This window comes from Phaseolus vulgaris, chromosome 8, assembly GCF_051622355.1.
Source record: "Phaseolus vulgaris cultivar YP4 chromosome 8, ASM5162235v1, whole genome shotgun sequence".
NCBI classification, from domain to species: Eukaryota; Viridiplantae; Streptophyta; class Magnoliopsida; order Fabales; family Fabaceae; genus Phaseolus; species Phaseolus vulgaris.
The window spans coordinates 5,356,123-5,369,662 of NC_143505.1; the positions used below are offsets into that span (position 1 = coordinate 5,356,123).

The 13,540-nt window shown below is 28.3% G+C and overlaps 1 protein-coding gene across 1 annotated transcript; it reads left to right on the plus strand.

Annotated features, from left to right (window-relative positions):
* Positions 1–8,021: 8,021 nt before the first annotated feature.
* On the plus strand, positions 8,022–11,397 carry LOC137826806 (1-aminocyclopropane-1-carboxylate synthase). The gene is made up of 4 exons (XM_068632940.2): positions 8,022–8,305; positions 8,397–8,528; positions 8,613–8,773; positions 10,190–11,397. Exons 1-4 carry the CDS (start codon positions 8,138–8,140, stop codon positions 11,178–11,180), a joined length of 1,452 nt encoding a protein of 483 aa, XP_068489041.1. The 5' UTR covers positions 8,022–8,137; the 3' UTR covers positions 11,181–11,397.
* Positions 11,398–13,540: the final 2,143 nt, after the last annotated feature.

The following is a 13,540-nucleotide window of genomic DNA, read 5'->3' on the forward strand; positions in this document are numbered from 1 at the left end:
GTAACAAAGTTCTTTTCTAATTTAATCTCATGCTCAGAATATTTATAAAATATTAGTTAAACTGAAAGAAATATGAATTGATCTATATTCAGATTTGATATTTTTATTAATAATATCAAGAAAATTATGAAATAGAAACCATTTATGAAATAAAAATCAATTTTATTAGTTATTATATTGACTAAATTAGAGACTATTTTAGAAACTAAAAAGAATTTTGGTATCTAAATTAGTTTATATTATTGTTAATTAAATAGTTTCTAAATTAGTATCTATTAGTTACCAAGATTTTAACTACCAATTATTTAGATTTTAAATTTGGTAGCAAAAACCTTGGTAACTAATTAGATACCAATTTATAAACCATTTAACTAATTTAGAAACCCAAAGTGTTTTTAGTTTCTAAAATGTCTCCAATTTACCCATCATAATAACTGATTTTTTCTTTAAAATTAATTTCTATTTCATGATTTTTTGTAGTGTATATTATTATTACTGTTAAAATCATTAAATAAAAAATAATTTTAAATAAAAAAAATTATTAATTCTTATATTAATTAAATTAAATATTATTTTAGTATTTAAAAAATTAAAAAAATTATTAATAAAAGATAATTTTAAAGAATTTTTTTATTAATTCTTATATTAATTAAATTAAATATTATTTTAGTATTTAAAAAATTAAAAAAATTATTAATATTTAAATTAATTTTTATTGATAAATAATTTTTAAATTGATTAGCTTTCAAAATTTTAATTATTAATTATTTAAATTCTAAAGTTAATAGTTAAAACTTTAGTAATTATTAAATATCTATTTAGAAACTAATTATGAATAATAAAAACAACTAATTTAGATACTAATAAGTTTTTAAATTTTTAAAATAATAGCTTATTTTATCAATAATAAAAATTAAATTAATAAAAATATTAAAAATACTTCAATCATTATACAAAATAAAATTTAATTTAATTAATATATTAATTAATTATTTTTTGTTTTTTTTATTGATTTATTAATTAATTATTTTTTGTTTTTTTTTATTGATTTTTATTTAATGATTTTATAGTGATAGTTTTAACATAAAAATTTATGGTATTGGTATTTTTTTTTTAATAATGTAGGTTATATATATATATAGTAAGACAAATATTTAATGAAGGAATACTGTTTAATTTTTTTAATGAATGAATACCTTTTATAATATAAGTTGATAGGTAAATTAATAACAATAATTCATTACTTATCTTGCGACTCTCTTGGTTCTTTCTTATTTAAATATTTGACATGTTATTCCAGTTCCTGAATTCAGTGTGACTTTTGTGATTGAGAAGGAAGGCACATCAAGAACTAAGGTCACATGGGAAAAGCATGGCGAGTAAGATTCACGCCCAGCCTCAAAAGTCTTCATACATATCTCACTCACCTACTCACATCTCAAGCCACAACCAACTCATTTTCATCACTTAATTAACATTATATTCTCTTTTTTTTATACATAATTCTATATCAATATTCAAGGAGCTGAAAGTGCTGCATTAATGCAATATATTATTTTTTATTATCATTACAAAAAATTATTAAATAAAAATTAAATTTAAAATTTAAAATTAATTAATCAATATTATTAAACTAAATACTAATTTAAAGACTACAAAATTATTCATATTTAAAATAGTTTTTATTGTTAATAAAATTTTTGTAAAATAATTTTTAAATTATTATCTAAATTAATTATTTAGATTTTAATTATTAATATTTTAGATTATAAATTAATCTCTAAAATATTAATAGAGATTAATTTAAAATATAAAGTAATAAGAAGCTAAAATCTTAATAGTTAATGATTAAATACTAGTTTAAAAATTATTTTATAAATTTTTATTAATAATATAAATTAACTTATATTAATAATTTTTTATTTATAAAATAATCTTTAATTTAATTAAATAATAATTAATTATTTTTTATTTTTAAAATTAATTTTTATTTAATAATTTTTTTAAGTGTATAATTCTTAAAGGGTTTTGACACAATAATCATGATTCAGCTATCTGTAAAAGAACTTAAACCTAATAAGTCAATAATGAGCCTATTAAAATATTCAACCAAACATAATAATTAATCAACTCTCCATTCAACCCTTCTCATGCTAAAAAAAAAGTAGGAAAGGGAGAAAAGACAAATGGGTAATCCAAAAAAAAATCTCTAGTTTTAATTATTCTTACTTTAGTTAATATTTTATAACTAACAGATTTTTAGATGATAGAACAGCCGTTTTGAGCAACAATAAACACTAAAAAAATCATCAAATAAAAATTAATTTTAGAAACTAAATTATATTAACTAAATTAAAAATAAAGACTAAAAAAATTTACTTTCTAAATTAATTTTTAATATTATTAAATAATTTTTAAATTGATATTTAATTAGTTATCAAGATTTTAACTACTAATTTTTTAGATTTTAAATTTAATAATAAAAGTCTTAGTCGTAAACTATATATATTAATTTAAAAATTATTTAACAATAATTAAAATTAATTTAGAAACTATTTTTTTAATTTTTAAAATAATCTCTAATTTAATCAATATAATAAATAATTATTTTTTTATCTTTAAAATTAATTTTTATTTATATTAATTTTATGACAAGTATATAACTGATTTTCGGAGAAAATAGAAATTTTTTTTCTTCTAAACAAATATATATTTAGGCATAAAATATAATCCCATAAAGTCAATTAATTACTCCAAACTAACATATAAAATGTTATTTCAAAATTTTAATATCTAGTTTTGCTAAAATCAAGTGCAATTAATTAATATACTTTTTAGTATTTTTTTCGTGAAAAATTGATAGATGACTTCGTTCCATTCAATGTGCTGCGCGTTCAATGTTATGTACCAAATTGGCACATTTATGGCTTAAAAACTTAATTTGTTTTTTCAATTTATAAAGGAGTATGATTTTCATTTAAAATTATTAATTATTAAGAAGTAGTTTTTAAGTCCCACTCAACTTCATTATCTTATAAAATAAGATTTTTATTTATTTATATAATGTAAAATATCTTAATCTTCAATATCAATTAATAATAAATATTATATTAACATTATCTGTATTGGGCAGACGGATTTAAAATTTGCCCACATTATCTGTATTCTGTAATTGAAAAACCAAAAACAAAAAAAAAATATATAAAAAAAATGAAAAAAAGTTTGGCCATGAATTAATGTGTTCCCAAGGGTTTTGAGTGTCAAAGGGATGAATAATGAAGAGGGTATGAAACGTGACACGGATCTCACTTGGTATTCATCGCCACATGCAAAGTTTGAAGCCTTTTACCTAAATTTGAAGCATGCATGGCATGCGTTGCAATAGCATCACTTCAATCCAAAAAAATGTGAAGTTATTATCCCAACAAATTTGGAAGTGTTCATCATAGTTCGTTGTTGCTAAATGGGGCAAACACAAGACTTTCAAAGACCATGAAAGGAGCTTCCAAATCTAGTATCCTTTGGAAAACGTGGTATTAAATGTGGAGTGTGGGGACCATCCCTAACACCATTGGAGTGAATATGTTGGCGTCGTATAATTTAAGGGCAATTCCTTTGTGGAAATGGTTAATGCGACCTATCTTCACCAAGCTACTCCAATTTACCCTTTAGGGTATGCAGTCCAACACCACCGACTCTAGGTTTATGTCTCATCTTCTTTCTTTCTCTAAACTAATTATTCAAAAAGAATGAAAGGATATATACAACTTTTTTTTCTTATGAAAGGATAAATAATTTGAATTCTATATCACCTTTAAAGTTTTTTTAAGTTAAACCAACAACAAATGAGAAAAAAAGAAGATATTTTAGATTAAAAATAATGATCTGTAAACAACAATGGCAAAATGTATTTTACCCGTGTTTAGAGTGTAAGATATTCTTCTGTAAATCCTAAATCATGATTTTTTGTTGTTGCATATGTCAATTTCTATTTGGTTAATAGTGAATAAATAAAGAATTGTATATTCTTTATTCTTAATCCACCTAATTCCTTCATCTTACTTATATTGGACCACTCAACCCATGTAATTTATTTTCCTTTCGAATTTCATCACCATAGAAATATCCTTTTCTAGTTTCCTAATTTTCACTACTATTGATTTTGGAGTTATGAAGAAAGACAAATAAGAAAGAGGGAGGGAAGAAATGACTAACTCGATTAAACACACCCTTCGAGCAAGTGACAACTGCCACCCTTTTCACCGGGAAAATATTTTTCTGACTGTATTCAACATATTATTCTACATTCTCCTCTTTCTTGGATTTTCCTTAATAGGTATCCCAAACTACACGAATGACAATCACATCAAAGAACAATTTAGAATGACACCAAACTTATCCAATTATTATTTTGTACCCCTATAGTCCCCTAACTAAAATTATCTCTCAGTCCTAAAGCTACTTTCAAATTCTCTTACTATACATCATTACAAGAAATATTGGTATTACATACAACCTAAATCCATATGTAAGAGAATAAATTCGTATGTAAAACATAGTTACATACAGATTATATACGGGAAAAAATCCGTATGTAAAACTGTCGTAGGTAACTATTACATACGGATTCAGAATTCGTATATAATTACATACAAATTTTACATATGGATATATCTGTATGTAATTACATACGAATATATCCTTATGTAATTACATACTGATATATCCGTATGTAACTATGCTCAAATTTTAAAAAAAATTTGAATTGTTTTGAGTGAACTTTGACGGACGGTTAGATGGTTCAAAAATCCAGAATAAATTCATTTTTTTCAATTAAGTTAAAAAATCTAAATGTAATTATAATAGCAATCTTAAATTTAACTATAAACGCTAACAACATTGTGGATTGTAAACACTAACAACTTGAAATCACTGACGTTGTTTCTGAAGGCTTCTTTTAGAACCCTTCTCATAGAGAATGGTTCTGAACTGGTACTCTCCACCACTGCCTTATCAGATCCATCAACCATTTCGACAGTTTCCACCTCTGTGGAGTCCAAAATCATATGCTTTTAAATGGTGGGGGTCGAGGGGCATCGTCGACGAGGGTTTCCGGCAAGTTTTGGACAGTGGGTCGGTTGAGAAGCGGTTTCTTGCTTGTGGGGGAGGGTTTTGAGGGAGAGGGCGGTGTGATTAAGAGAATAGAAGATGAGGTCGTCAACGGCCATGCCAAGGGAGTGGAGAGAGTCGTACGACGAAGAGGCACGAAGTTCATCCTTTTTGTTGAGGGAAAGGTGTAGAGAAGAGGAAGAAGAAAAGATGGTGTGAGAAATAGTGTCGTTTAGTTACTCCTCTAGGTGACCAAATTCTTCGATGATAATGGAGGTTGAAAATATTGTTTGCATAAGGAAATTAGTAAATGCTCACTGCAACAACCCAGAAGGTGCCCAACAACATTATCAGAATATGGAAACTGTTACAGACGATATTATAGTGGTAAAAAAAAGCAACAAATAATTAAGGCACTGGAGAACTGGATGTGTTTGGTGTGGGATATGAGAGTGAGAAGAGTTGGGTAAGGGTTGTTACGAGAAGAGTTAACGATTACAAAGTGATAGAAAATGAAAGGGTTAGGTTTATGCTAGGGTTTCCAAAAGAGAATGTTATGGAGGGAATGGGGAAATTTTTTTTCGAAAAAAGATTAATGCTATAGAGGGAAAGAAAATGCTTACATGTTACAAAATCCGTATGTAACACATTATATACAGATTAATTTTTTAATTAAATATGTAATACCTTACATACAAATAGAATTTATATGTAATTATTTTTTTTTTTTTAATTAAATATGTAACATGTTATGTACGGATTGAATTCGTATGTAATAATTTTTATTTTTTTAATTAAAAATGTAATATTATATATACAAATATAATTTATATGTAACTATTTCTCTTTATGACACCAAAATTATAAAATTATATAAAATTATATATATGTAATTACTTTTGGTTTACATATAAAAAAAATCCATAAATAATATTTATTCACATGAATTAAATCTGGGTAAATATTCATGAAACATTCCATTTAATTAGTATTCGTATATAATAATTAGTATGTAAATAAAGAATTTGTTTTACTACATTTAAAAAAAAATGTAATATTTTAAATTTTATCTGACATATAAATGGTATCATTTACCAATTGTATTATGTTTATTTCTATTTCTTTATTGCCCACTTTGATTCCTTTTAACTTTTTTAAATGTAGTGATTATCTAACTATTATGAGAGTATTAAAGGGGACGTGGATTCTAACCTGTATACAACAATAAAAATAAATTAAAGCCAGTCTAAATTATATATATGGAATATAATAAATATACAATCTATATACAAAAATTATATTTATGTACGTACAACAACCACTTTAAATGTTTGACACGACAATAGTAGAAATTGGTGTACTGAGGAAGGGCTCCTAGAATAAGTTGAACAATAAATGATTTGACTATTGTTTAGTAATGTCAATTTCACATGAGAAAATATATAATACACATTCTTTTATTCTCATGGGAATACTTTCAAACAAGCATTATAGGAGAGAACATGAAAAAATGGAGGGTAAATGATGATTTATATATAGATAGATATTTTTCATAACCATGATTTTTTCTATTAATATATAAGATAAAAAATAATATTAATATATATAAGTAATAATAAATAAAAACATTACTAGCAAATAAAATATATTTTTCTCCAACTTCCTTTATTTATTTCTATACTATATAACTTGTAACTTAAGCCTTAGACTTTTCTTACCTTTCATCGTTTTTCGTATACAATTTCTACCTTGCCTTTGAATGAACCATGGGTAGCTTCACAGAAACTTCTCCACACACATACATACATATATATATATATATATATATATAACATTTAACCTGGTTTTCCGAAATATAAATAACAGTATAAGTGTTATAAATGTTGAACGGATATTTATATAAAACTTATCGATACGTATAATTATTTCAATTTAATTTATATTTTTTATTTTGATATATAGTTTAAATAATACAAAACAAAATTTTAATTAATTATGATACTATATTAAAACTTGACTCTTGGACTTAAGTTTATTGAGATGATTCACAATATATTATTATTAGGGTCTCTATTTTCCGAGTGCATGTTAGAAATGTAGCTACCAATTTTAAAAGTGAAATGCTCTTTGAATAACACCTTCTTTGGAATATGTTTTTAATTAGTTAATATTTATTAAAATGATAAAAATTACGTAGATTTCACATCTTATATTAACTCTTCCTATTTATAGCTTAATATTTTTTAATTAAATTTAATTAATAATAAATGGTGTGTGAGCAAATACATTTATTCATCCTTCATGGTGCACTTCATGATTGTTCCACGTTGAATGTGAACATGCCAGGTTGCATTAGAGTTATTTGTCCTAAAGAATATTCTGTTATTCTGCAAACGGTTGAGTCTAATCCGTTTCCCTCGGTTGGTCATTGTTCCATGGTTTATCCGGTAAAAGGTTTTTTTTTTAAAAAATTTTAAATTATATATATTATTATAATTATATTTAATCATCTAAATATTTTTAATTGATTAAATAATGTTTTCTAATAAAATAAATTAAAATAATAATGACCTTTTATATGTTAAATTAGTCTATTTTTAGTTATTTATTCTAAAATATTATTGTATATTTACACCATTCAAATAAAATAATAAAAGAATTAATCTTTAAATTATTTTTAATTAGAAAAAACCGGATTAACAGGTCAGTTCACCTCGTGAGGGGTTAGAGAAGACAAACAAAAACGAACTGAGAGTTTGATAATATCAATTTGGTCCTCCAAAATTTGGTTTTGAAAATATCAACTTGGTCCTCCAGAAGAAAAATACCCTGACCAAACTCCTTGAACTCAAGAATTTGGTGTCAATTTCATTCTCTAAAATTTGGTGAGGTGGCACCTGAATTCCTTGTTCGAAACCTCTTTAAATACCGTAAGCACTCCCTCCCATTTACACATTGCAGCTCCATTGGTTCAAGAGCAAGAGTGAGCACACACCCCTCCAACAAACACTATACCAAGTTAATTAGCATGGCTTTGAAGAACACGAGTTTCCAGCTTCTGTCTGAGATTGCCACCAACGGCAACCATGGTGAGAACTCTTCTTATTTTGATGGGTGGAAGGCCTATGAATCAGACCCTTATCACCCCACTGAAAATCCTCAGGGTGTAATTCAGATGGGTCTTGCAGAAAATCCGGTACGTGCATATAACACAGCAGTTGCAATATATAGATTTTCATATACAACATGGTTTGTTTGTAGTTTACAATTTCTTATAACTTTTGCAGCTGTCCTTGGATTTGATTCAAGAGTGGATTCTGAAGAATCCCAAAGGCTCCATTTGCACCCCAGAAGGAGTGAAGTGGTTCAAATATATTGCAAACTTTCAGGACTACCATGGATTGCCAGAGTTCAGAAATGTAGGAAAATTAGTTTTGTGTCTGATAACATATTTACCATCATGAGCATGATATATAATAAATGGGTTTTGATATTTTATGCAGGGTTTGGCAAATTACATGTCAAAAGTGAGAGGTGGAAGAGTGAGATTTGATCCTGACCGTATAGTGATGGGTGGAGGGACCACTGGAGCTAACGAGCTCATCATGTTCTGTTTGGCTAATGGTGGAGATGCTTTTCTGGTTCCTAGCCCTTATTATCCAGCGTATGTACCCTCACTTTCATCTCTTCTCTTTTCATTCAATGAACCACGCTGTTAAAAGTGGACAAACTAAGCAACCACAAAGCGTAATAACTATTTTGTCTTCATCAAAAGGGTATCCCTCTTCTGGCTTCTCTCAACTGGTGCTCATAATCATTGTCCAACAAAGTTTTAGAAAAACAGAAAATCAAAAACGAGTTTTCAGATCATAAAACAAAGAGCATTCAAGGTAGAAGAATTACATATTAGTGTCTTGATAAAGTGAGGGAAAAGACGTACATGATCAAATTTGTTTCATTCTTTGTAACCTAATATTATATTATGAACAGTTTCAGTTTGGAATATATATTAATTAAAAAATATTTGATCAAATCTCCTCTACCAACTAGGAGGTGTCAATCTTAAACTTTCACATGTATTTTAGTGGCATGTTGCCGAACATCATTCAAACTATACACTTTTTGGTTCAATGAGTTAGGTCAATATTTGCTATTAAAAAAATAAATTTAAGTGTCCCATAACACTTGTCAAAAAACACAAACAACCTTTTAAGATTTGGATTTAAATAAGCCACTTCTTTTCACACACAATTGGTCATTATCAATATCTTTTACTAATTTTAAAAGAAAAACTATATATATATATATATATATATATATATATATATATATACACACTTCATTGTGAGACAGTCTTTTTTTTAACACGTTAAAATTCAGAATTAATTATTGTTATAGTTTACCATATTTTTTAATAATTTAAGAAAAAACAATATTTTGATTAAATTTATTAATCATAAAGAATATTTTTATGATCTAATTAATGAGCTAGCATTTCGTGAAGAAAATTCCAAGAAAATTATATGCAGAGAGATATACTAGTTAACATTTGTAGGCTGCTACGTACCAAGTGATTAGTCAACGGCACATGTGTTATGTAAATACAAAATAGACATGTAAGCTTTGAATTTGACCACCTTAGCTCAAGGTCACGCATTTATCCAAATCCCAGACATTTACGTTTTGGAATTTTTGCACAGTCAAAAGCAACTTCATAAAGCAATTCAAATTTTCGTTAAAAGAAAATTCACATGAAATTGGTTTTTGGCAGCTAAACCCAGAGAATAGTATTAATTATCACAAGTTTATAAAGTTACAGTTTATAAAATCGAATATTAATGTTTCTTAGCCTTTACCATGGAAAAATCTGCAGTCAACTAATTCAAACATTTTATTTGTCTGACCACAGAGACCACACGACAAATTTGAATGTAACTTCGTATTCATATATTATGACTGTAACAAAGTGTCAAAGCTAACATATAGTACAACTTCATTATACCAATGTTTCATCACGTGTTGCAAGAATGACATATGTTTGATTTGACTGAGGTAAATTCCGCGTGCTTTATTGTTGCAGATTTGCCCGAGACTTGTGTTGGAGAACTAAGGCGCGGCTCATTCCTGTGGAGTGTTACAGCATCAACAACTTCATGGTAACAAGGGAGGCTCTTGAAGAAGCATACAACAAAGCAATAGATGCTAACATCAACGTGAAAGGGTTGATCATAACAAACCCTTCAAACCCTTTAGGAACAACCATGGACAAGGAAACACTGAAGAGCATTGTGGGCTTCATCAATGAGAAGAACATTCACTTAGTGTGCGATGAAATCTATGCTGGCACAGTGTTCAGAGGCCCTCGCTTTGTGAGTGTCTCTGAAGTGATGCAAGAGTTGGAGCACTGCAATAAAGACCTTATTCACATTGTTTACAGTTTGTCTAAGGACTTGGGGATTCCGGGGTTGAGAGTTGGGATAGTTTATTCGTACAATGATGAAGTGGTGAACCAAGGGAGGAAAATGTCAAGCTTTGGATTAGTCTCAACTCAGACACAGTTTTTTGTGGCTGCACTGCTTTCTGATGACGAGTTTGTGGAGAGGTTTCTGGCAGAGAGTGCAAGAAGGTTGGCTGCAAGGTACAACCACTTCACAAAGGAGCTTGAAAAGGTGAACATTACTTGCTTGCCAAGCAATGCAGGGCTTTTCTTTTGGATGAACTTGAGAGGCTTGCTCAAGGAGAAGACATTTGAAGGTGAAATGATGCTGTGGCATGTGATCATCAATGAGGTGAAGCTCAATGTGTCACCAGGCTCAGCTTTCAATTGTTCTGAGCCCGGTTGGTATAGAGTGTGCTTTGCTAACATGGATGATGAGACTGTGGAAGTTGCCCTCAAGAGAATCAGGGCGTTTGTTGGCAAAGAGACAGGGAAACCAGTGGAACTCAAACGCTGGAAAAGCAACCTTAGACTCAGCTTCTCCTCAAGAAGGTTTGATGAGAATGTTATGTCACCTCACATGCTGTCACCCCATTCACCAATGCCTCACTCACCCCTTGTCAGAGCCACTTAGCTAGAGCCACTTAGTTATACTAGCATACATACCTTAAACAATTCGTATGTATTAAGGGTCCAATAACAAAATGTTTTTCTGCGTATGTCATTTAAACTATGTTTGTAATGTTGTCCTGCATGTCTGGACAGCTATAACTCTTGTGTATTTAGGTAACTCAAATAATTTGTTCAATCAAGCTATTTATAATATTAATTATGAATTTATGATTTGAAAATATGCTTCATTCTATAGCTTCTCTTTTCCTCTGTGTGTACAATTCATGGAGAACAACCGTTTTGTCCTTTTATATGGTTTAATGAACCTTGGAGAACATTGGTTATTTCTGGGTAACTGTTATCTTAGGAAGGTAAATATTTAAACAACTTAATTGAAAATACTCTCAAATTTATGACTTAGTTAAAATTTAATTAGTCGATAACTCTATCCTTTCCAACAAAAGAATTGTTTCGTACTCAACAAATCCAATGTTTTGTATGCAGTCAATAATTGAACGAGTCTATGCAGAAACTTTATATATATACCAAAGTACTTATACTTTTAGACTATATTTAAATAAAATTATATATATTAAATTTCCACGTCAAAGAAAACTTGTGGAGTAAGTGATAATTATAATACTATATATAGTCTTATGGGAAGAAAAAGTTATCAGGAAAAAAAGCTATGGACCTTATCCTCACATGGATATACAATGTCATCATGCATTCGTGGCTTCACTGTTTCCACCAACAACATGTGCAAACTGAACCAATTATATAAACTCATACGAAGAGGGATGAGAATATCAGATATAGGTATCAGTATATGGTTCTTTCCTTGTCTTTTCATATTTGCCAATGTATAACTTCATCATGTTTCCACTCAATAAATTACTGAATATATAGTTAATGTACAGTACTCAAGATCATGATGCTATATTCATTTGTTTGAGGCACTCAATACTATATATTTGTATACATTGAGAAGATGAGCTTATACAAAAGCAGAATCGACAATTTGGAATGACATCACATGAACTTTGTCTTCATTATCTTTATGTTTTTCGGTAATTTGCATTCGCTATAATCCGCACTACGTGGTTGCATGAAGTGCTAAGGAAATTTGCCTAGAGAAGACGTGTTTCTGTTTTTAGTATAGCTAGATATGTGCATCGTTTTTGTATAATTTGGTCAAGGTGTGTTGAACTATGGAGTTTCATATTGAGGTCATTTTCCCAGTGACCCACAAAAGTGACACACTTTATTAGTATTATCATTCAATCGCATGTCATTCAAATTGTCTTTACCCTTTGGTGTTGGATAATCGATAATTGGTGCAAGGAAATGACATGTTTGGGAGCTTTTCTTGCCGTATGGGACATGGCTGCTCCTTCCACTGTGCCTTCACAGTAAATAATAATCTCACCAATGACAAAGTTGCATGCACCACTGTGGGAATTTCCTGATAAGCCTTGACAGTGATCTCACAGAACTAACATGACCCAAAGAAAGTTGCAATATTTTTGTGGGGTAAACTATGTGCATTGGACAGTGATGAGTGAAGCCCTTTTATAGAATTTGAAAGTGACACAATCACTGCTTTCATCACTTCATGTTCTTAACAAAACAATGGCTTCTTGCTCCAATTCTGATTATGTTATTCAAGTAGATTTAATTGTAACTCAAATGTGTTCATCTACAAAATCCAAAACTCAATGTAAGTGACACTTGTATATGCACTTGAATGAAGTTCCTTGTTCATCCTACTTTGTATTCAGTATGAAAACATTAACTATAAGGATCCTACCACTAAGATTAAGCCACAATGATAATAAAATGAATCTTGCTCATTACAGGAAAAGTTTTCTCCATGATTCCTCTCAGAATCATAAAGTAGACAAATTTCTTGGATAAGACCCAATTAAAGTGTTATGACAGTGAACAATTTCAAATAGAGAAAGCTTATCAAGAAACGCTAGGAAAAAATCAAAACAAATTTAACTACTTAAAGTATGTTAATATCCAGTCAAATAATAAGATTTATTGAATTTTGGAATAACACATATTGCCCTTTTAGATACTTTTTTTGGAATTTTATTACTTTCAGCTACTCGAGTATCATACCAAATTCAACATCCTTTTATTTATTTTAGTTTTCAAATGTTTTAGGTTCTTGGATATATATTATCAACAATTTGATAATATGATAATTACAAGTAATTTTTTTCATTTTTAGTATATTCTATTAATTTTATATTACTATTATTTTCTGTAAAATAGTTTACTTTTTTAAAGTTATACTTTTTAAAATATAATATGCTTAGACACTTGTACAGTTACTTAGGATATTTTACTTTTTAATTAACACATCACAAACGA

What these genes read in the sequence shown, in the direction of transcription:
- LOC137826806 (XM_068632940.2), top strand. Translation starts at nt 8,138, where the DNA reads ATGGCTTTGAAGAACACGAGTTTCCAGCTTCTGTCTGAGATTGCCACC. An exon ending in TGGGTCTTGCAGAAAATCCG is followed by an intron (nt 8,306 to 8,396) that starts GTACGTGCATAT and finishes TAACTTTTGCAG; the next exon opens with CTGTCCTTGGATTTGATTCA. An exon ending in CCTAGCCCTTATTATCCAGC is followed by an intron (nt 8,774 to 10,189) that starts GTATGTACCCTC and finishes TTATTGTTGCAG; the next exon opens with ATTTGCCCGAGACTTGTGTT.